Source organism: Nycticebus coucang, chromosome 9 (genome assembly GCF_027406575.1).
Source record: "Nycticebus coucang isolate mNycCou1 chromosome 9, mNycCou1.pri, whole genome shotgun sequence".
Classification (NCBI taxonomy): domain Eukaryota; kingdom Metazoa; phylum Chordata; class Mammalia; order Primates; family Lorisidae; genus Nycticebus; species Nycticebus coucang.
The window spans coordinates 92,224,217-92,247,358 of NC_069788.1; the positions used below are offsets into that span (position 1 = coordinate 92,224,217).

At 38.3% G+C, this 23,142-nt stretch overlaps 1 protein-coding gene across 3 annotated transcripts in view; it reads left to right on the forward strand.

The window, feature by feature from the left end:
* The window catches only part of TRIP11 (thyroid hormone receptor interactor 11), an 82,533-nt gene that overhangs the window by 33,872 nt on the left and 25,519 nt on the right, over positions 1-23,142 (forward strand). For 2 of the 3 annotated variants that reach the window (XM_053602394.1, XM_053602395.1), the window contains exons 12-15: positions 2,880-3,020; positions 4,113-4,306; positions 16,412-16,575; positions 18,320-18,423. In XM_053602394.1, the coding sequence (XP_053458369.1) occupies positions 2,880-3,020; positions 4,113-4,306; positions 16,412-16,575; positions 18,320-18,423 (603 nt within the window). Of the gene's footprint in view, positions 1-2,879; positions 3,021-4,112; positions 4,307-16,411; positions 16,576-18,319; positions 18,424-23,142 lie in introns of those variants that run through there. The other variant, XR_008382428.1, reaches the window with a different exon arrangement.

Consider the following 23,142-nt stretch of genomic DNA (forward strand, 5'->3'; position numbering starts at 1 on the left):
AGAACCCAGGAATGTAGGACAATGAAGTCCTCCATTGTATGTATTTTTTTCTTTTGCAATTTTAGGATTTTGTTCAGTTTAGTTCTATTTCATTGACATTTACAGATCTAAAGTGTACAGATTTTATTAAGGCTCTCCTACCTTTTAGGAAGCTTGCCTAAGTTAAGTAGTACGTAAATATTATTTTACTTGGAGGTAATTAATATAAAACAATTTCTTCTAATACTCTGTTTTAAGAGTACTTTTAGATTATACTTTAAATATAATAAATAGTATTTTTTTTTTTTTTTTTGAGACAGAGTCTCATTTTGTCGCCCTCAGTAGAGTGCCAGTGGCATCACAGCTCACAGCAACCTCAAACTCTTGGACTAAGCAATTCTCTTGCCTCAGCCTCCCAAGTTGCTGGGACTACAGGCCTCCAGAACAACGCCCGGCTATTTTGTGGTTGTAATTGTCATTGTTTTTTTTTTTTTTTGAGACAGAGCCTCAAGCTGTCGCCCTGGGTAGAGTGCTGTGGCATCACAGCTCACAGCAACCTCCAACTCCTGGGCTCGAGCCATTCTCCTGCCTCCGCCTCCCAAGTAGCTGGGACCACAAGCACCCGCCACAATGCCTGGCTATTTTTTGGTTGCAGCCATCATTGTTGTTTTGCGGGCCCAGGCTGGATTCAAACCTGCCAGTTCAGGTGTATGTGGCTGGCACCTTAGCTGCTTGAGCCACAGGCACTGAGCCTGTAGTTGTCATTGTTGTTTGACAGACCTGGACTGGATTCAAACCTGCCAGCTCTGGTGTATGTGGCTGGCACCCTGGCTGCTGAGCTATAGGTGCCAAGCCAGTAATATCCTTTTTTTAGGGAGAAAGAGATGCCCTCAATAGATTTTTCAAATCTATTTAATTTCTCAAATATTTGTCCTTTCTCTGTGATGTGAAAAAGAAATTAACTGAAAATTTATTTGGGTTTATTTATTTGTTTTTGAGATAGTCTGACTCCGTTGCCCTATGCTAGAGTGCCATGGTGTCCTCACAGCAACCTCAAACTCCCCAGGCTCCAGACATCCTCTTGCGTCAGCCTCCCAAGTATCTGGAACTGCAAGGCGCCTACCACAACGCCTGGCTAATTTTTTTTTTCTTTTTTTTTTTTTTTTTTATCCCCCCCCCCCCCCCAATAGAGTGCTGTGGTGTGATAGCCCCCAGCAACCTCAAACTCTTGGGCTCAAGTGATTCTCTTGCCCCAACACTCCGAGTAGCTGGGACTATAGGCACCCACCACAACACCTGGCTATTTTTAGAGATGAGGTCTCGCTCTAGCTCAGGCTGGTCTCAAACCTGTGAGCTCAGGCAATCCACCCACCTCCGCCTCCCAGTAATTTTTCCATTTTTTTAGTAATGCCTGAGTCTTGCTCTTGGCTCACACTGGTCTTGAACTCCTGAGCTCGGTGATCCACTAGCCTCAGCCTCTTAGATTGCTAAGATTACAGGCGTGAGCCACAATGCCAGGCCCTGAAAATCTATTTGGAAAACATTGGCCTCCCTGTCCCAGAGAGGGTATTGAGATGAAAGGAACAGATGGTTTTAAATTAATATTTTAGTTTTAATGGGATGCACCATATATGTATAGTTTTGGAGACAGAGTCTCACTATGTCACCCTCCGTAGAGTGCTGTGATGTCATATCTCCAACTCTTGGGTTTAAGTGATTCTTTTGCCCTGGCCTCCCAAGTAGCTGGGACTATAGGCACCCGCTACAACACCCAGCTATTTTGTTGTTGTTGTTATTGTTGTCATCGTTTAGCAATCGTGGGCCAGGTTTGAACCCACCAACCCTGGTGCATGTGTCTGGTGCCCTAAACACTGAGCAACAGGCGCCAGTTATGTATTCATTATATATTCTTGAATGAAAAGTTTACAAACAAACTTAAAATGTACTAAATCATAAATAGATTCATTTAATATGCATATTTTTAAAGAATTAGAGAAAAGAGTTGGTTGTAAACAGCCTGGCACTTTATGTGCTTATTTTTTATTTTGAGATAGTCTCACTTTGTCACCCTCCGTAGATGCTGTGGTGTCATAGCTCACAGCAACTTCTAACTCTTGGGCTCAAGCAATTCTCTTGCCTCAGCCTCCCAAGTAGCTGGGACTACAGGCGCCTGCCACAATGCCCCCACTATTTTTGGAGGCAAGGTCTCGCTCTGGCTCAGGCTGGTCTTGAACCTGTGAGCTCAGGCATTATGTGCTTTTTAGAATTCCATCTATCATCTGAAATCCATGGCCCCGCTTTTACAGTGAAGTTACTTTCTCTAATAACAATTGTGGATGCTTATGAATGGACAGACGAGCATGCACACACATTTTGTTGATTTGGGTGGGAGTTTGTGAATACTTTGTTGTATAGGGTAAATTTGAAGAGATTTTTATCTTTTGGGTTCCTTTTAAAACATTCCTAATAAACTTTTAGAATAGTTTTAGATTTATAGAAAAGATGCAGAGATAATGGAGATAGTTCTCAAATAGAGATAGTTCTCAAATACTTCAGACCCAGTTTCCATTGTTAACATTTTACATTGCTATGGTGCATTTGACACATCTAATGAACCAGTATTGAGGCATTACTATTCACTAAAGTTCACAGTTTGTTTGAATTGCTTGATTTCTACCAGTGCCCTTTTCCTGTTCCAGGATGCTATCCAAGATACCACATTATATTTTAGAAGTTGTGTTTCCTTAGGTTTCTCTAGACTGTGTCAGATTGTCAGACTTTCCTTGGCTTGGATGACTTTGACATAGCTTATTGTATTTTTAAATTAATTATTTGATGAAGAAACATCTTTTTTTTTTAATGTATTTTTCTTTAAAGCTGAAGTTATTTCTTTCCAAAAGGGCAAGACTGGGGAATTGAATCAACTCTTAAATGCAGTTAAGTCAATGCAGGAGAAGACAGTTACATTTCAACAGGAGAGAGACCAAGTCATGTTGTCGCTGAAACAGAAACAAATGGAAAACAGTGCCCTACAGAATGAGGTATATTCATGCTTTAAAGGAACAGTGAATCAATAGTTTAATAACTGTTATGTAAGAGATCTTGAAGGATTATCAATCAAAATTAATTTCTCTCTTTGGTCATTCTTCTTTGTCTTCCTCCGATGTGCTTTAGTAGGATTTTGATGTCCCCAGATGCATTTTATTGATTTTCAAAAGTGTAAACCATGGCGTATCTTGGATATAAGAAAATGTTCTTGCTCATAAAGTATGAAAAAATTAGACTTACTGAGAAAGTCGTCTTTCTGAAAGAATATTTTGTATACAGAGCACTTTTGTATAATTCCACTTCTACCATAGCTTCAGGGAATAAGATCTTTTTTTTTTTTTTTGAGACAGAGTCTCACTATGTTGCCCTTGGTAGAGTGCTATGGTGTCACAGCTCACAGCAACCTCCAACTCTTGGGCTTAAGCAATTCTCTTGCCTCAGCCTCCCAAATAGCTGAGACTACAGGTGCCTGCCACTATGCCTGGCTGTTTTTTGTTGCAGTTGTCAGTGTTGTTTAGCAGGCCAGGGCTGGGTTCAAACCTGCCAAGCCAGCCTCAGTGTATGTGGCTGGTGCTGTAACCCCTGTGCTATGGGCACCAAGCCAGGGATAAGATTTTACAAAGTAGGGCGACACCTGTGATTCAGTGAGTAGGGTGCTGGTCATATATTGAGAGCCTGGCCCCAGCCAAATTGCAATGACAACAACAACAACAAATAGCCAGGTCCCAGCTACTCAGGAGGCTGAGGCAAGAGAATTGCCTAAGCCCAAAACCTGGAGGTTGCTGTGAGTTGTGACACCACGGAACTCTACCGAGGGTGACAAAGTGAAACTCTTGTCTCTAAAAAAAGATTTTACAAAGAAAGCTTTGTAAAAGCTTTTCTTTTACAAAGATGAAAATCATCTTGAATATTCATCTGGAAGCTTTCTTTGTAAAATCTTATTTATTTATTTTTTTTTTTGAGACAGTGTAAATTCATCTAAAATTAATATACCCCAGTAATGGTAAAAAGATTTGAGAAAGTGGTTTGGTGGAGGGTCTTGGAAGGGAGTATTTTATAGAAGAAAAATAATGTCCTTTACCTAGGTTCAGCGTTTACGAGACAAAGAATTTTGGTTAAACCAGGAGCTAGAGAGATTGCGTAATCATCTTTTAGAATCAGAAGATTCTTATACCCGTGAAGTTTTGGCTGCAGAAGATAGAGAGGCTAAACTAAGAAAGAAAGTCACAGTATTGGAAGAAAAGCTAGTTTCATCTTCTAGCGCAATGGAAAATGCAAGGTAATTTTTTCTTTTTTTGCTTTCATTTTAACTGAACATTTCTTGAATGTTAGACTCAGTAGCATTTTTTGTTAGCTCATTCTTGCAAAATTAATTACCTCCATTTTACTGATGAAGAAACTGAGGGTAAAGAAATTTAATAACCTACCTAAAGTTAGATACAGAATGTGTGTGTTAGTGAATTTCACCCTGGAGTCTGTAAGTTGTTTTTTTTTTTTTTCTTTTTCTTTGAGACAGAGCAAGACTTTGTTGCCAAGGCTGGAGTGCAGTGGCATTATCATATGCAGCCTCAAACTCCTGTGCTCAAGTGATCCTCTTAACTCACCTAGTTTTTTTTTGTTTTTGAGACACAGCCTCAAGCTGTCGCCCTGGGTAGAGTGCTGTGGCATCATAGCTCACAGCAACCTCCACCTCCTGAGCTTAAGCGATTCTCTTGCCTCAGCCTCCCAAGTAGCTGGGACTACAGGTGCCTGCCACAAAGCCCGGTCATTTTTTGTTTGTAGTTGTCATTGTTTGGCAGGCCCAGGCTGGATTTGAACCCGCCAGCTCTGGTGTATGTGGCTGGTGCCTTAGCTGCTTGAGGTAAAGGTGCCGAGCCTTTTTTTTTGAGACATAGTTTCACTTTGTCACCCTGGGCAGAGTGCTGTGGCATATCTCACAGCAACCTCAAACTCTAGGGCTCAAGCGATTCACTTGCCTCAGCCTCCTGAGTAGCTGGGACTACAGATGCTTATCACCACAATGCCTCGCTATTTTTTTTTTTTTTTTTTTTAGAGCCGGGTTCTTGTTCTTGCTCAGGCTGGTCTTGAACTCATGAGCTCAAGCAGTCTATCCACCTTGGCCTCCCAGAGTGCTAGGTACAGGCGTGAGCCACCATGCCTGGCCCCTTCTTAAAATTTTTTTGTAGAGACAGGGTCTCACTGTGTTACTCAGACTGATCTCAAACTGCTGACCTCAAATGATCTTCCTGCCTTAATCTCCCAAAGTGCTTGGGATTATAGGCATAAACCACCACACCTGACCTGGAGTCTGTGACTCTTAAGTATCTCTGGCATTCAGACTGTATAAATCCTAACCTTCACTCTAGATAATGCCTCTTACCATGGTAGGAGTGTAATGTGACATTCTCACTGATTTAATTACTTCTGTCCAGCAACCATATAATTTAATGTATGTGCTGTTAGTTTTTATCAAATGATCTGAGGTTGAATTTGGTGTAGTTATGAAAAGGTAGGGAGTGAAATAAGTAGCAATGTGAAGAACTTGGTCACTATGAAGAATTAACTCTTGCTTTATTAGAATGTTTAAGTAACTTTTCTGCTATATATTTCAAAATTTTATTTATCTCAATATAATGTTTTCTCTCTCTTTTTTTAAATTACAAAAACATTGTATTTTCTACTTTAGGAAAATCACACAAAACAAAAGAACACAAAACAGAATGCTACCCACCAAGGGATAATCTTTTTGTGCCCTTTTATGCTTTTATATTTGTGTGTGTATATCTTTTTTTTTTTTTTATTGTTGGGGATTCACTGAGGGTACAATAAGCCAGGTTACACTGTTGCAATTGTTGGGCAAAGTCCCTCTTGCAATCATGTCTTGCCCCCATAAAGTGTGACACACACCAAGGCCCCACCCCCCTCTCTCCGTCCCTCTTTCTGCTTCTCCTCCCCCCCATAACCTTAATTGTCATTAATTGTCCTCATATCAAAATTGAGTACATAGGATTCATGCTTCTCCATTCTTGTGATGCTTTGCTAAGAATAATGTCTTCCACTTCCATCCAGGTTAATACGAAGGATGTAAAGTCTCCATTTTTTTTAATAGCTGAATAGTATTCCATGGTGTACATATACCACAGCTTGTTAATCCATTCCTGGGTTGGTGGGCATTTAGGCTGTTTCCACATTTTGGCGATTGTAAATTGAGCTGCAATAAACAGTCTACTACAAGTGTCCTTATGATAAAAGGATTTTCTTCCTTCTGGGTAGATGCCCAGTAATGGGATTGCAGGATCAAATGGGACGTCTAGCTTGAGTGCTTTGAGGTTTCTCCATACTTCCTTTCAGAAAGGTTGTACTAGTTTGCAGTCCCACCAGCAGTGTAAAAGTGTTCCCTTCTTTCCACATCCAACTGCCAGCATCTGCAGTTTTGAGATTTTGTGATGTGGGCCATTCTCGCTGGGGTTAGATGGTATCTCAGGGTGGTTTTGATTTGCATTTCTGTAATAGATAGGGATGATGAACATTTTTTCATATGTTTGTTAGCCATTCGTCTGTCTTTAGAGAAGGTTCTATTCATGTCTCTTGCCCATTGATATAAGGGATTGTTGGCTTTTTTCATGTGGATTGAGTTCTCTATAGATCCTAGTTATCAAGGTTTTGTCTGATTGAAAATATGCAAATATCCTTTCCCATTGTGTAGGTTGTCTCTTTGCTTTGGTTGTTGTCTCCTTGGCTGTACAGAAGCTTTTCAGTTTAATGAAGTCCCATTTGTTTATTTTTGTTGTTGTTGCAATTGCCATGGCAGTCTTCTTCATGAAGTCTTTCCCCAGGCCAATATCTTCCAGTGTTTTTCCTGTGCTTTCTTTGAGGATTTTTATTGTTTCATGCCTTACATTTAAGTCCTTTATCCATCTTGAATCAATTTTTGTGAGTGGGGAAAGGTGTGGGTCCAGTTTCAGTCTTTTACATGTGGATATCCAGTTCTCCCAACACCATTTATTGAATAGGGAGTCTTTCCCCCAAGGTATATTCTTGTTTGGTTTATCGAAGATTAGGTGGTTGTAAGATGTTAGTTTTATTTCTTAGTTTTTCTATTCGATTCCAAGTGTCTATGTCTCTATTTTTGCCCAGTGACATGCTGTCTTGACCACTATGGCTTTGTAGTACAGACTAAAATCTGATATGCTGATGTCCCCAGCTTTATTTTTATTACTAAGAACTGCTTTAGCTATACGGGGTTTTTTCTGGTTCCATACAAAACGCAGAATCATTTTTTCCAAATCTTGAAAGTACGATATTGGTATTTTGATAGGAATGGCATTGAATAGGTAGATTGCTTTGGGAAGTATAGACATTTTAACAATGTTGATTCTGCGCATCCATGAGCATGGTGTGTTCTTTCATTTGTGAAAATCCCCTGCTATTTCTTTTCTGAGGATTTCATAATTTTCTTTGTAGAGGTCCTTCACCTCCTTCGTTAGGTATATTCCTAGGTATTTCATTTTCTTTGAAACTATGGTGAAGGGAGTTGTGTCCTTAATTAGCTTCTCACCTTCACTGTTATTGGCATATACTAAAGCTACTGACTTGTGGACATTGATTTTATATCCTGAAACATTACTGTATTTTTTGATGACTTCTAGGAGTCTTGTGATTGAGTCTTTGGGATTCTCTAAGTATAAGATCATGTTGTCAGCAAAGAAGGAGAGTTTGACCTCCTCTGCTCCCATTTGGATTCCCTTTATTTCCTTGTCTTGCCTAATTGTATTGGCTAGAACTTCTAGCACTATGTTGAATAGTAAAGGTGATAGAGGACAACCTTGTCTGGTTCCAGTTCTAAGAGGAAAAGCTTTCAGTTTTACTCCATTTAGTAAAATATTAGCTGTGGGTTTGTCATAGATAGCTTCAATCAGTTTTAGAAATGTGCCACCTATGCCTATACTCTTCAGTGTTCTAATTAGAAAAGGATGCTGGATTTTATCAACTGCTTTTTCTGCATCTATTGAGAGGATCATAAGATCTTTATTTTTGCCTCTGTTAATATGGTGGATAATGTTTATGGACTTGCGTATGTTAAACCAGCCTTGCATCCCTGGGATGAAACCAATTTGATCATGATGTATGACTTTTTTGATGATAAGCTGTAATCTATTGGCTAGGATTTTGTTGAGAATTTTTGCATCTATATTCATGAGTGAGATTGGTCTGAAATTCTCCTTTTTTGTTGGGTCTCTTCCTGGTTTTGGTATCAGGGTGATGTTTGCTTCATAGAATGTGTCGGGGAAGATTCCTTCTTCCTCGATTTTTTGGAATAATTTCTGCAATACAGGAATGAGCTCTTCCTTGAAGGTTTGATAGAATGCTGGTGTGAAGCCATCTGGACCAGGGCATTTTTTGGTTGGAAGATTTTTTATTGTTTCTTTAATCTCAGTGCTTGGAATTGGTCTGTTCAGGAGCTCTATTTCTTCCTGGCTGAGTCTAGGGAGAGGGTGTGATTCCAAATATTGATCCATTTCCTTCACATTGTCAAATTTCTGGGCATAGAGTTTCTGGTAGTATTCAAAGATGATCTCTTGTATCTCTGTGGGATCAGTTGTTATTTCCCCTTTATCATTTCTGATTGAGGTTACTAGAGATTTTACTTGTCTATTTCTTGTTAGTCTGGCCAGTGCTTTATCTATTTTATTAATTTTTTCAAAAAAGCAACTCCTTGTTTCATTAATTTTCTGAATAATTCTTTTGTTTTCAATTTCATTGATCTCTGATTTGATTTTGGAGATTTGTTTTCTTCTACTGACATTAGGCTTAGATTGTTCTTCTTTTTCCAACTCCATAAGATGGCTTGTGAGTTTGTTGATGCGCTCTCTTTCTGTTTTTCGAATGTAGGCATCTAAAGCGATAAATTTTCCTCTTAAAACTGCTTTTGCAGTATCCCACAGGTTTTGGTAGGTTGTGTCTTTGTTGTTATGCTCAAGGAAGTTAATGATTTCCTGTTTTATTTCTTCCTGCACCCATCTGTTATTCAATAGAAGATTGTTTAATTTCCATGTCTTTGTGTGGGGTCGAATGTTTTTGTTAGATTTGAGTTCCACCCTTAGTGCCTTATGGTCTGAGAAGATACAAGGTAAAATTTCAATTCTTTTGATTCTGTTGATATTTGTTTTGTGTCCCAGGATATGATCAATTTTGGAGAATGTTCCATGGGGTGATGAGAAGAGTGTGTATTCTTTTTTTTTTTTTTTTTTGTAGAGACAGTTTCACTTTATGGCCCTTGGTAGAGTGCCATGGCATCATACAGCTCACAGCAACCTCCAACTCCTGGGCTTAAGCGATTCTCTTGCCTCAGCCTCCCGTGTAGTTGGGACTACAGGCACCCGCCACAACGCCCGGCTATAAGAGTGTGTATTCTTTATCTTTGGGATGGAGTGTTCTATATGCGTCTATCAAGCACAGGTGTTCTAGGGTCTCATTTAAATCTCTTATATCTTTGTTTAATTTCTGTTTAGAGGATCTATCCAGCTTTGTAAGAGGAGTGTTAAAGTCCCCTGTTATGATGGTATTATCGGATATCATATTGCTTAGACTGAGTAAGGTCTGTTTCAAGAACCTGGGAGCATTTAAATTGGGTGCATAAATATTTAGAATTGAAACGTCTTCTTGTTGTATTTTTCCCTTGACCAATATAAAGTGACCATCTTTGTCTTTTTTGACTTTAGTTACTTTAAATCCACATGTATTTGAAAATAAGATCGCAACTCTTCTTTTCTTCTGAATTCCGTTTGCCTGAAAAATTGTCTTCCAACCCTTGACTCGGAGCTTTAATTTGTCTTTTGAAGCCAGGTGTGTTTCTTGCAGACAGCAAATGGATGGCTTGTGTTTTTTAATCCAGTCAGCCAATCTATGTCTCTTCAGTGGGGAATTCAAGCCATTAACATTTATTGAGATAATTGATAAGTGTGGTAGTGTTCTTTTCATCTTATTTTGTGAGAGTCCATTGCTTAGTTTTATCTTTTGCATCAGTGTGGAGGTTAGGTTCTGCCCTTTAATTTCTGAGTTCTTACTTTGCTGCTGATCCATTGTGATGGTCAGTGTGTAGAACCGGTTGAAGTATTTCCTGTAGAGCTGGTCTTGTTGTGGCAAATTTCCTCAATGTTTGTATATCCGTAAATGATTTGATTTCTCCGTCAATTTTAAAGCTTAGCTTAGCAGGGTACCAAATTCTGGGCTGGAAATTGTTCTGTTTAAGTAGATTAAAGGTAGATGACCATTGTCTTCCTGCTTGGAAAGTTTCATTAGAGAAGTCTGCAGTCACTCTGATGGATTAGCCCCTGTAGGTCAACTGGCGCTTACTTCTGGCAGCTTGCAGAATCTTTTCTTTTGTCTTGACTTTGGACAGGTTCATCACAATGTGTCTTGGAGAAGCTCAGTTAGAGTTGAGGTTACTTGGGGTCCGATATCCCTCTGAAAGGAGTGTGTCAGAATCTTTGGTGATATTTGGGAAATTTTCTTTTATAATATTCTCTAGTATGGCTTCCATTCCTCTGGGGGCATTCTTCTTCCCCTTCTGGGATTCCTATAACTCGTATGTTGGAATGCTTCATAAGGTCCCATAATTCTGACAGTGAACGTTCTGCTTTCTCTCTCTTCTTTTCTGCCTCTTTTACTGTCTGAGTTATCTCAAGAACTTTATCTTCTACCTCCAAAATTCTTTCTTCTGCATGGTCTAACCTGTTGCTGATACTTTCCATTGCATCTGTAAGTTCCCTCATTGACTGCTTCAGTTCCTTCAGCTCTGCTATATCCTTTCTATATTCTTCATATCGTTCATCTCTTATTTGATTCTGTTTTTGGATTTCCTTTTGGTTATTTTCCACTTTATTAGCAGTTTCCTTCATTGTTTCCATCATTTCCTTCATTGTTTTCATCATGTGTATTCTAAATTCCCTTTATGTCATTCCTAACATTTCTTTATAGGTGGAATCCTCTGCAGTAGCTACCTCATGGTCCCTTGGAGGGGTTGTTCTGGACTGGTTCTTCATGTTGCCTGGCGTTTTCTGCTGATTCTTCCTCATGAGTGATTTCTTTTATCTGTTTCCTTGCCCTAATTTTCCTTTCACTTCCTCTTGCTCTTTAAGTTCCCTTGCCTGTGGACTAAGGTTTCGATGAGTCCTTTTGGTGTAGGACCAGAAGGATGAGAAGGTTGAAAAGCAAGAAGGGATGAAAGAAAGAAGGAAAGAACGAAAAGAAAATAGAGAAAGGAGATGGGTTAGGTAAAAGGAATATTGAGAAAAAGAAGAGTGGCGCAGAAAGAGGGAGACAGAGCAATATAGGTGTATAGTAGGGTACTTTGACACAACCTTAAAAAACCCCAACCTCTGGGGGTGCCTGGTTGGGTGGTTCCCTTGAGGTGAGCAACTCTTTACTAACCTGATCAGACACAGTACCCCACCTCCACCAAGTGGGGAAGAAAGACAGAAATGCTATAAATGAAACCAAAACAAGCAAACAGAAAACTTCACGGGATAAAATTGGGTGAAAAACCAAATAATAGGGGTAGAAACACTAGCAAAAATGAAGTTCTAGTTATTGAAAAAGGCAGCAATGGGAAATTGTATTTATACTAGAAAACCGGAGAAAGAAAAGAAAAAATCTGTAGGGAAAAGGTTGAAATTAAAAAACAAAACAAAAACAACAACATCAAAATAAACAAAAATCAAACAAACAAACAAAAAAACTCCAAAAACAAAGCAGTGCATATATTTTGTTGAATATTGTCTGGGCAACCGGTGGTTTTCTGGGGTATGAGATGTTAATTACAATGCTGATATGGCTGGAGGTCTCCACTGATTTCTCAAAGCCCACAGGGTAGACACCCTAAGTTTCTCTTCAGTCCTCAAGGTCCTAGGGTGGACCTTGTTGGGGCACTTCTCTCACAATGGCTCCCTGCGGCCTACGGCCAAACACTATTAGCTCTGTCCGTCAGGCTCAGCTGCTCAGTCTGGGGTCCCAGACAATGCACAAAGTTCTCCGCACTCCCACTCAAGCTCTCCCCAAGGCAGTTCAACTGAGTGCCAAGTCCAAGAACACCAAAACAGTTCAGAGGTAAGGCCTTTCCAGTTTGCAGTCTCGCTGCTACTGCACTTACAGCTGTCGGCGGGATTAGACCAATGGAGCGCACGCGATTACTTGCCAGTTTTCCACTGTTTTTGTCCTCCTCTTGGGTCCAGAAGTCTCTCGCGACTCTCTGTATCCTCAAAGGGATGATTATAGGCAGATCCCACCAGCCAGAGATGCCTGGAGTCTTATCTCCCTCATGGTGCCCAGATGCAAGGAAGCTGTTTCTCGGCCGCCATCTTGCGCTCTGCTTTATACCACAATTTATTAATCCATTCATGGATGATGGGCAGTTGGGCTTTTTCCATGACTTAGCAATTATGAATTGGGCTGCAATAAATATTCTGGTACAAATATCTTGTTATAATGTGATTTTTGGTCTTCTTGGGTACATACCTTGTAGAGGAATTATAGGATTGCACGGCAGATCTATTTTTAGGTCTCTAAGTGTTCTCCAAACATCTTTCCAAAAGGAATGTATTAATTTGCATTCCCACCAGCAGTGTAAAAGTGTTCCGTTTTCTCCATATCCACGCAAAATCCCAACATCTCTGGTCTTGGGATTTTGTGATATGGGCTAATCTTACTGGAGTTAGATGATATCTCAAAGTAGTTTTGATTTGCATTTCTCTGATGATTAAGGGTGATGAGCATTTTTTTCATATGTCTGTAGGCCGTGCACCTGTCTTCTTCAGAGAAGTTTCTCTTCAAGTCCCTTGCCCTCCTGCAATGGGATCACTTGTTCTTTTCTTGCTTATATGTTTGAATTCTCTGTGGATTCTGGTTATTAAACCTTTGTCGGAGACATAACCTGCAAATATCTTCTCCCATTCTGAGGGCTGTCTGCTTGCTTTACTTACTGTGTTCTTGACTGTCCAGAAGCTTTTTAGTTTGATCAAGTCCCAGTAGTATATTTTTGAACCTGCTTCAATTGCCCGGGGGGTCCTCCTCATAAAATATTCACCCAGACCGATTTCTTCAAGAGTTTTCTCTGCACTCTCTTCTAGTATTTTTATAGTTTCATGTCTTAAGTTTAAATCTTTAATCCAGTGAGCGTCTATATTAGTTAATGGTGAAAGGTGTGGGTCCAGTTTGAGCCTTCTACAGGTCGCCATCCAGTTCACCCAGTACCATTTGTTAAATAGGGAATCTTTTCCCCACTGAATGTTTTTAATTGGCTTGTCAAAGATTAAATAATGGAAGTAGCTGGGTTCATCTCTTGGTTCTCTATTCTGTTCCATACATCTACTTCTCTGTTTTTGTGCCAGTACCATACTGTTTTGATCACTATCAATTTATAGTATAGTTTGAGGTCTGGTAGCGTGATTCCTCCTGCTTTGTTTTTATTTCTGAGTAATGTCTTGGCTATTTGAGGTTTTTTCTGATTCCTTATAAAACAAAGTATTATTTTTCAAGATCTTTAAAGTATGACAGTGGAGCTTTAATAGGGATTGCATTAAAAGTGTATATTGCTTTGAGTAGTATGGACATTTTAATAATGTTGATTCTTCTCAGCCATGAGCATGGTATGTTTTTCCATTTGTTAACATTTTCAGCTATTTCTTTTCTTAGAGTTTCATAGTTCTTTTTATAGAGATCTTTCACGTTCTTTGTTAGGTAAACTCCCAAATATTCCATCTTCTTTGGCACTACTGTGAATAGGATAGAGTCCTTAATTGTTTTTTCAGCTTGACTATTGTTGGTATATATAAATTTATGAATGTTGATTTTGTACCCTGAGATGCTGCTGTATTCTTTGATCACTTCTAAGAATTTTGTGGTAGAATCCCTGGTGTTTTCAGATATACAATCATATCATCTGTGAAGAGTGCAAGTTTGATCTCTTGTGACCCTATATGAATACCCTTGATCACCTTTTATTCCCTAATTATGATGGCTAAAACTTCCATTACAATGTTAAAGAGCAGTGGAGACAATGGGCAACCTTGTCTGGTTCCTGATCTGAGTGGAAATGATTTCAATACTCCATTCAATACGATATTGGCTGTGGGTTTGCTGTAGATGGATTCTATCAGTTTGAGAAATATCCCTTCTATACCGATTTTCTTAAGTGTTCTGATCATAAAGGGATGCTGGATATTATCAAAAGCTTTTTCTGCATCAATTAAGATAATCATGGTATTTGTTTTTTAATTTCATACTATTTTGTAACCTATTTGTGTCACTTGATAGTATGAGTTTTGATAAATATTAAGCCATATATTTTTGTAGTAGCATTTTATGGCTATATAGTATATCAGTATTTGGATTTGCCAGAATTTCTTTAACCCAGTCATTTATTGAGAATTTAGAGTGTTTCAGCTTTTTAAAACCACTGAGTGCTGTCATGCTCTGTACTACTTTAGCCTTATTTTTCACATTATCCTTATCCAGATAAACTATATTACTCATTTCCTCAGATAGAGCCATTTTTTTTTTCTTATTTCTTTTTCTTCTGCTGCTTCTTTTTGTATTACTTCTTCTATCTGGAGAGTGGGACCTAATCCCTAACATTTATTTATTTTTTTTTTATCAATCTCACCTGTTCTTCAAATTCCATTTTCTTCCTGAAGGGTGCTTTGTTTAGTATCCTGCTCCCTCATATCTAGAAACAAACCAGGTGTGAGGTTTTTCCTTTGAACTTGCATGGTAAGTTTTTTTGTTTGTTTTTTGATAATACAGTCATGTTTTACTTTAGGCTACAGGTAATTGGTTTATTTATTTTTTTAATTGTTGGGGATTCATTGAGAGTACAAAGAACCAGATTACATTGATTGCATTTGTTAGGTAAAGTCCCTCTTATAATTGTGTCCTGCCCTCAAAAGGCGTGTCACATACCGTGACCCCCCCCACCTCCTTCCCTCTCTCTGATTTTCTCTTCCCAGGGTACAGATAATTGTTGATCTGTCTTACAGTGTCTTCCACCCAATGATATGTAAGGTCACTGATAGGTCAGAATTATGTCATTCATTTTGTACCCATCAATATACAGCATACAATATACATAGCTTCTCAGTAAATATTTGTTGTATGTGCAACTCAGATCTGCAAACCAGGTTATGGTGTTTTGAGCTCTTACTTAACAATATTAATACCTGGTATTTATTTACTTTCTAAGTGTCATCATGACTAATTTCATGTATGTGTGCAGTTACCCTTTGAGTGATTTTCTAGTCAGCAAAGTTGAATAAAGTCCAGAGAAATTTGGGGACAGAGTTCAGGTCTTCCTGTGATCAATTTACTGTTCCTTCCACAAGAGGGTGCTATTGGGTAAAATCTCTTCAAAGTGAGGTAGTTGATCTTAATGAGCTTTAATGGGCTACTCTTAAATAAGAACTGTATATTAAAAACCCAGGAAGACTAGTGCAGTATTTTGAATATAATCATTATATATTAAGGAGGTACATCAATGATAGAAGCCTGGATAGGTACTCTGTAGATCTCTTAAGGATCTCTGGATTATTATTTGGGGTAGGGGTTATTGTATTTAATCTAGGCAGAAAGATGATAGTAAAAGATACTTTAATATCTAGGCCAGTTCATCAATGGGTTAATCTTTGGATAGGCTTAAGTTCACCAGGATTGCAAGTGTCGAAAGCAGGGAAGCGTCATGGGATTCTTTCCTTATTGGAACCTAGACAGTATGACTTCAAGGTTCCTTGTAACATTTTATGGTAAATTACATCTTAAAAGTTTGGAAACATGAAGGTTGCAGGCTATTTGTAAATTTTTCTTTTGCTGACATTTCTTGTTTACCGTAACTCTCAGTCTTTAAAAGGATTGCCACTTGTTCAGTCACTTTCACAGGAAGGCTGATTGAGTTAGTACAAACAAGGAGAATGAAGATGAGGAATCCTTCAAGTTTCTTTGAAATGTAACTTTAAAACAACAAAATGTCAGCAAGCTCAAGTTCATAGGGATAGAAAGTAGAATGGCAGTTTCCCGGAGAGGAGGGAGTTATTATTTAATGGGTGTGGAGTTGCAGTTTGGGAAGATGAAATAAGTTGTGGAGATTGGTGGTGGTAATGGTTGCACAACAGTGTGGATGTACATAGTGCCGCTACTGAACTGTACACATTAAAATGGCAACTTATATGTTATTTATATTTTGAATAAGAGTTTTCCACGATAAGAAAATGTAAGGAAGATGTTTTATCTTGTCAAAGTATCTAAATACTTTGAAATCTAACTTAAGAGCAATAAGATGTGGGGATAGTTCCTCTAAATAGATAGAAGCAGTTTGACTTTTATTCTTTGTTTGAAGCCATCAAGCCAGTGTGCAGGTAGAGTCATTGCAAGAACAATTGAATGTGGTCTCCAAGCAAAGGGATGAAATTGCACTGCAGCTTTCTGTGTCTCAGGAACAAGTAAAGCAGTATGCTCTGTCACTAGCCAACCTGCAGATGGTGCTAGAGCATTTCCAACAAGGTAAGTTGTACGGTCAATCTTTCAATAAAGAAAAATTATAGTCTTTAGTAATTTTACCATATTTGGGTGCTATTTTAGATTAGGCAAAGGGAAATCTTCAAAAGGTTACCCATTTGTGTGTGTGTGGGGGGAGTTGAAGTAGTCCTCAACAAGTTATTTAGATTCCTTTTATAATTAAGAATAGGAAACATACACTCCTATTTGTATAAGTAATCAACACACTGAAGCCCATAATGGCATAAATGTATTCATGATCTATGTACAAATGGCTTAATAAAAAAAATAGGAAACATAAAATACATTTAGTAATTATTAAAATTTGGTTTTATTTATTTAGTTTTTATTTGGAGACAGGGTCTTGCCCTATCGCCCAGGCTGCAGGGCAGTGGCACTGTCAGGGCTCACTATAACCATGAACTCCTGGGCTCAAGGAATGCTCCCGTCATTGGGAGCATTGGGACTACAGGTTTAAGCCACTGTGCCTGGCCTAAAAATATGTTTTAGTATTGCATTACCAGTTAAGGTGAGAGTTAAGGAATCGTAAGGGTAACACAAGGAAAGATGACCAGGTTATAAAGAAAGGAATACAGAGAAAGAAAGAGATACACACGTTGAAAAGATGGCTACGTTTTAAGATAGCGGTTGGAGGTTGAACTTACATTGGTGTTAATCATTGATAATTACTATCCTTCGAAATATTAACTTGTTCTTAGCTATTTATCTGTACTTTGAGGTAACTACATTTTCTAGTCCAAGTGAAAATACCTTTTGGAAACATAACAGCAACTAGACCTGTTTGATTCTGAGAATCAAATAATGCTTTTTCATATTCTTCTTTAATCAATTAAAATCATTCACCCATCCATTTGTTTATTAGTGCATTTGGTAATTCTTTTTTTTTTTTGAGACAGAGTTTCACTTTGTCACCCTCAGTAGAGTGCTGTGGTGACATAGCTCATAGCTCACAGCAACCTCTAACTCTGGGGCTCAAGCAATTCTCTTGTCTCAGCCTCCCTAGTAGCTGGGACTACAGGCACCCACCACAACGCCCGGCTATTTTTAGAGACAGGGTCTCGCTCTTGCTCAGGCAGGTCTTGAACTTCGGCCTCCCAGAGTGCTAGGATTACAGGCATGAGCCACTGCACCAGCCTCCATTCAGTAATTCTTGACAGTTAAGTGCTAATGGGGACAAGGCAGGAGTGATTGGATATGGGGATAATGAAGTAACAGGATCTTATAGTTTTGTGCCTAATCAAGACTTTAAGTTTGTACCTGTGTGTTCTTTAGATGGTTGAAATCTTGAATTTTAAACGTAAGAATTTTCTAGATCTGCTTTATGGTATAAATTACTTGACCGAGTGTGCATACAAAGTGATATGGTCCTGAGGCTGTAGAGCAGTGGTTCTTAACCTTCCTAATGCTGCAGCCCTTTGATATAGTTCCTATGGGTCACAACCCACAGGTTGAGAACCACTGCTGTAGAGAAATCATGGCCAAAGAGGAAATATTTCAATGGAGTTAATGAAGAAAGAGAAGAATCTGTTCGATAGACAGGTGGAGAAGGGCTTAAGCAGAGAAAACAATGATCTTTGTACTTTAGTTCAACTTAATATTAGCACTAAGGCATGTAAAATTTTCTTGATGAGACATTTGAACCATTTTTGTTAGATTTTTAAAATTTCAAATGTCTTAAAATTGCAGTTTTATCATACAGTTGCAAAGTACTAATGTAACTTTCTTATAGAGGAAAAAGCCATGTATTCTGCTGAGCTAGAAAAGCAAAAACAGCTCATAGCTGAATGGAAGAAAAAGGCAGAAAATCTGGAAGGAAAAGTGATATCATTGCAGGTAAGTCAAAATAGTTTTATCTTGTAGATTTTATTGTTTGTGAAAAAATTACTTACAGAATCTTTACCTTAGAAATAATTTAGACTGTTCATGTTGTTTGAGTGGCTGCTCTGTATCTAGCCCTCTGCTGGGATGTAACAGTTAACAAGATACTTAGGAATTCCCTCAGGTGACATGGTTTAGAGTAGATACAGCAAATGTGAGATTATAGGACATTTAAATTTTTTAACACACTTGGGTGTCTTAGATCTCTGGAAAAAAATCTCAATTATTCTACAATTTTAACTTTATAATTTTTTTCCTTTCAACAAAATAACCATACTGGGTACTGTATTTCACATGGATTAAAGTAAGTTCTATTCAATTATATCTTTTCTTTTGCAGCATCAGCTTTAAAATATTTTTCTCTTTATTATTATGCTATATTTCATACATACAAAAATTATATAATATATAAATAAACATGAACACCTATGAGGAGATGTGACACCAAAATGACTTATTTTTAGGTTTAGGGGAAACTTTTCCAAGTCACAATTAGACTCTGACAATAGCTAATAGAAAGTAATAAAATTTATCTACCTGGCATTAGTGGCAATTGTGCTGTTCAGGAACATTAATGTCTCAAGTAAGTAAAGATGTATATTCTATTAAATTTTTATTAAGTATTAAGCAGCTGTAAAAAAATGTAGATAATATCTATGAAATGTGAGAATAGCACAATACAGCAAGTACACGTGTACTCAGCACCCAGTGGAAGAAATGGAATGTCATCCTTTGGAGTTTCTTATGCCTTCCCCCCATCTCATCACTTTCCTACTTCTTTGTAGATAACCACTATTCCGAAATTGTATATTTATCTCCCCAACCCCATTTTTCTTTACAGTTTTATCACATACAATTGCATCTCCAAACCACACATTGTTTGGTTTTGCATAAGTTTTCCGAGGCTTGCTTTTTTTTTTTTTTTTTTTTAGCATTATGTTCATGAGATTCAGCCATGTTACTATGTGTAGATGGTTCATTATCTTTACTGCAGTATTCACTGCATGAATATATAATTTGCCCATTTTACTGTAAAGGACATTTCAGATATCTTAGATACAAATAAAATGATTGTGTACCTCCTCATGTTCATCTCCTGGTACACACGTAAAAGAGCTTCTTTTAGGTGTGTATCTTGATTGGAATTGCTGAGTTAAGGGATACACACACATACGCACAAGCAACTTCATTTTTACTAGATGATGGCAAATTGTTTTCTTTCTTTTCTTTTCTTTTTTGAGACAGACTTACTCTGTCACCTTGGCTAGAGTGCCCTGGCGTCAGCCTAGCTTGCAGCAACCTCTAACTCCTGGGCTCAAGCAATCCTCTTGCCTCAGCCTCTGGAGTAACTGAGACTACAGAAATGTGCCACCATACCTGGTTAATTTTTCTATTTTCAGAAGAGTTGTGGTGGTCAGGCTGATCTTGAACTCCTGGAGCAATCCTGCCTCAGCTTCTCTTTTTTTTTTTTTTTTTTTGTAGAGACAGAGTCTCATGTACTGCCCTCAGGTAGAGTGCCGTGGCGTCACACGGCTCACAGCAACCTCTTAACTCTTGGGCTTACGCGATTCTCTTGCCTCAGCCTCCCGAGCAGCTGGGACTACAGGCGCCCGCCACAACACTCGGCTATTTTTTTTTTTTTTTGGTTGCAGTTTGGCCGGGGCTGGGTTTGAACCCGCCACCCTCGGCATATGGGGCTGGCGCCCTACTCACTGAGCCACAGGCGCTGCCCCTGCCTCAGCTTCTCATAGTGCTAGGATTATAGATGTGAACCACCACGCCCAGCCAGCAAATTGTTTTCTAAAGCCATTTTGCTAATTTATTCCTATCAGCAGTGCCTAAGAGTTCTTATTCTACATCCTTATCAACACGTAGCATTATCAGAACTTTTTTTTTAAAGGCAGAGCCTAGCTCTGTCACCCCAGGTTGGCAGTGACATCATCATAGCTCACTGCAATCTCAAACTCTTGGGCTGAAATAATCTTCCTGCCTCAGCCTTTTGAGTAGCTGGGAGTATAGGTACACACCACAATGCTTGGCTAATTTTTCTACTTCTAGTAGAGAAGGAATCTGGTTGGTTTTCTGTTTTTAGTAGAGATGGGGTCTGGCTTTTGCTCAGGGTGTTCTCAAACTCTTGAGCTCAAGCAGTCCTCCTACTTCAATTGCAAATGTGATCCACTGTGCCCAGCCCATTATCAGATTTTTTAAGTTTTTGCCACCTTTGGGAAGATGATTTAGTCCATTTCATGCTGTTAAACAGAATACCACATCCTGGGTACATTATAATGAAAAGAAATTTATTGGCTTACAGGTTGTGAAGGCTAGAAAGTCTAAGATCAAGGGGCTGGCATCTGGCAAGGGCTTTCTTGCTACTTCATCCCACGGCAGAAGAGCAAAGAGAGGGTGAAAGGGTGGGAGAGAGCACAAGAGGGGGCCGAACTTATCTTTTTATAAGGAACACACTCCCATAAAAAGTACATTAATCCATTCATGAAGACAGTGCCCCCATCGCCCAAACACGTCCTTAACACCATTTAAGGCCACACCTCTCAACATTGCCACATTGGGGATCAGTTTCCAATGCATGAACTGTGGGGGACACATTCAAACCCAAACAGAATGGCTATCTTCTTGTGATTTTAATTTTCATTTCCCTGATTACTAATGAGGTCAAGCATCTTTTGGTATGTTCATTGACCATTTATGCCTACTTTTTGGTCAGTTCATTAATACATTTAAAAGAAATATACATATATGTATGTTTTACCCTCTACGGCCCAGTAATTTTACCATATAAAAGATATATTTTATCTAATACTTTTAGTTGTTTCCAATGGGTCCAGAATATCTAGTCTATTAAACTGCTAGAATGGCAGTCGAAATTTTTTTTTAACTAATCTTATGTTTTAAATTAAAAAATGTAAACTAGAGGAAGAACAAAATAAAATTAATATTTAATATTAATTAATCTTAATAATTTAATATTAATAAAGATAACAGCTAAAATGAAAGAAATAAAAGCCAAACAAGTGATAAAAGGAATAATGAAATCTAAATGCTGAGTTTTAAAAAAGTCTTAGTGTTGTTTTAAGCTTTAATAATTTAATAATTATTAATACTGTGAGCTAAAAAAATTTTTGAAAGTTTATTTATGGGGAAGATGAAGAGAAGCTGTTAGATACAAACATATATTAAACTAGAAGGAAACAAATTAAGCGTTTGATAGTGGAGTAGGGTGTCTGTATGTAAAAAATGTACTCAAATGATAGATACTCTAAATACCCTGACTTGATCATTATGCATTATACACATGTTAAAAATGTCTCCGCACTGCATAAACATGCAAAAATAAGGAAAAAAAGTTTAAATTTTCTTTATACTAAATTTAGTTTTGTGAATTTGAATAATACATTTTTTATTTTAAATTTATTATTTTAATCTTTATCTGTGTATCCGTCAGGGCTCTACCCTTAGAAGCAAAACCAGTAGGGTGTGTGTGTATATGCCAAATTTGTATGTATGACATATTTGTATGAATACACACATAAATCATTTATTATAAGGAATGAGCTATGTGGTTGTGAAGGCTGAAAAACAGGTTTGAAATTTGTAACGTTGTCAGTTAGTAGGGGCAGACCACATCAAAGGCAGGCTGGAACTCACAGGCATGGGCCAAGGCTGTTGTCTACAGCCAGTCAGGAAAGGAAAATCACAAGCAGGATGGAACTCCACAGGCATGGGTGGAAGCTGCTGTCTATAGAAGGAATTTCTTATTTTTATTTTGGATATCTAAGCCCTGCTTTTATAAACTTCCAACTGGTTCAATCAGGCATACCCATACTTACCCAGGATAATGTACCTTTCTCAAATTCAACTGATTAATGACTATGATTACTTTTGCAAAATACCTTCACAGCAATATGTTTGTCATAGTTGTCATTACTCACACCAACCTCAAAGTCCCAGGCTCAAGCGATTTCTCTTACCTCAGCCTCCAAAGTAGCTTGGATACAGGTGCCCGCCACAATGCCCAGCTATTTTTAGAGACGGGTCTCACTCTTGCTCAGCTGATCTTGAACCCCTGAGCTCAGGTGACCCACCCTCCCAGAGTGCTAGGATTATAGGTGTGAGCCACCGTGCCCAGGCAATTAACGATCTTTAGAAATATTGTTGGTGCACCTAAGATTCTCTCACAGCACACCCGTGTCCTATGGCCACGGTACACAGGTTGAAAACCAGTGTACTATAGAGTCAGTAGACAAATGGCAGTTCTGGTAAACAATACCTGTATAGCACAAATGACAAAAAGTCATCTCTACTGCACAAGGTGTTCTTATAAACTGACTAGAGAAACCTCAGTAGCATCATGGGCAACGTATGCAGAGAGGTTTCACAGAAGAGCAGATCCAACTAATCCAACTATCCTGAAACATGAAAAAAAGGCTCAGATTCACTAGTCAAGGATATAAAATTTAAAGTAGCAAAGACATAATGAAAGCATCACTTTATTATTTTCTGAAAATTAAAAAACAGCATTTGTTGCTGTATTTCTTGACGTTCCATATGGTTTTTGTTTGATTTCTTTCTGTTTTTTCTCTTAGACTTCTGTCACTATGCTGTCATTTAGTAGCATCTGCTCTTTTTATTTAATTCCTCTGACAGAGGCAGTGTCGT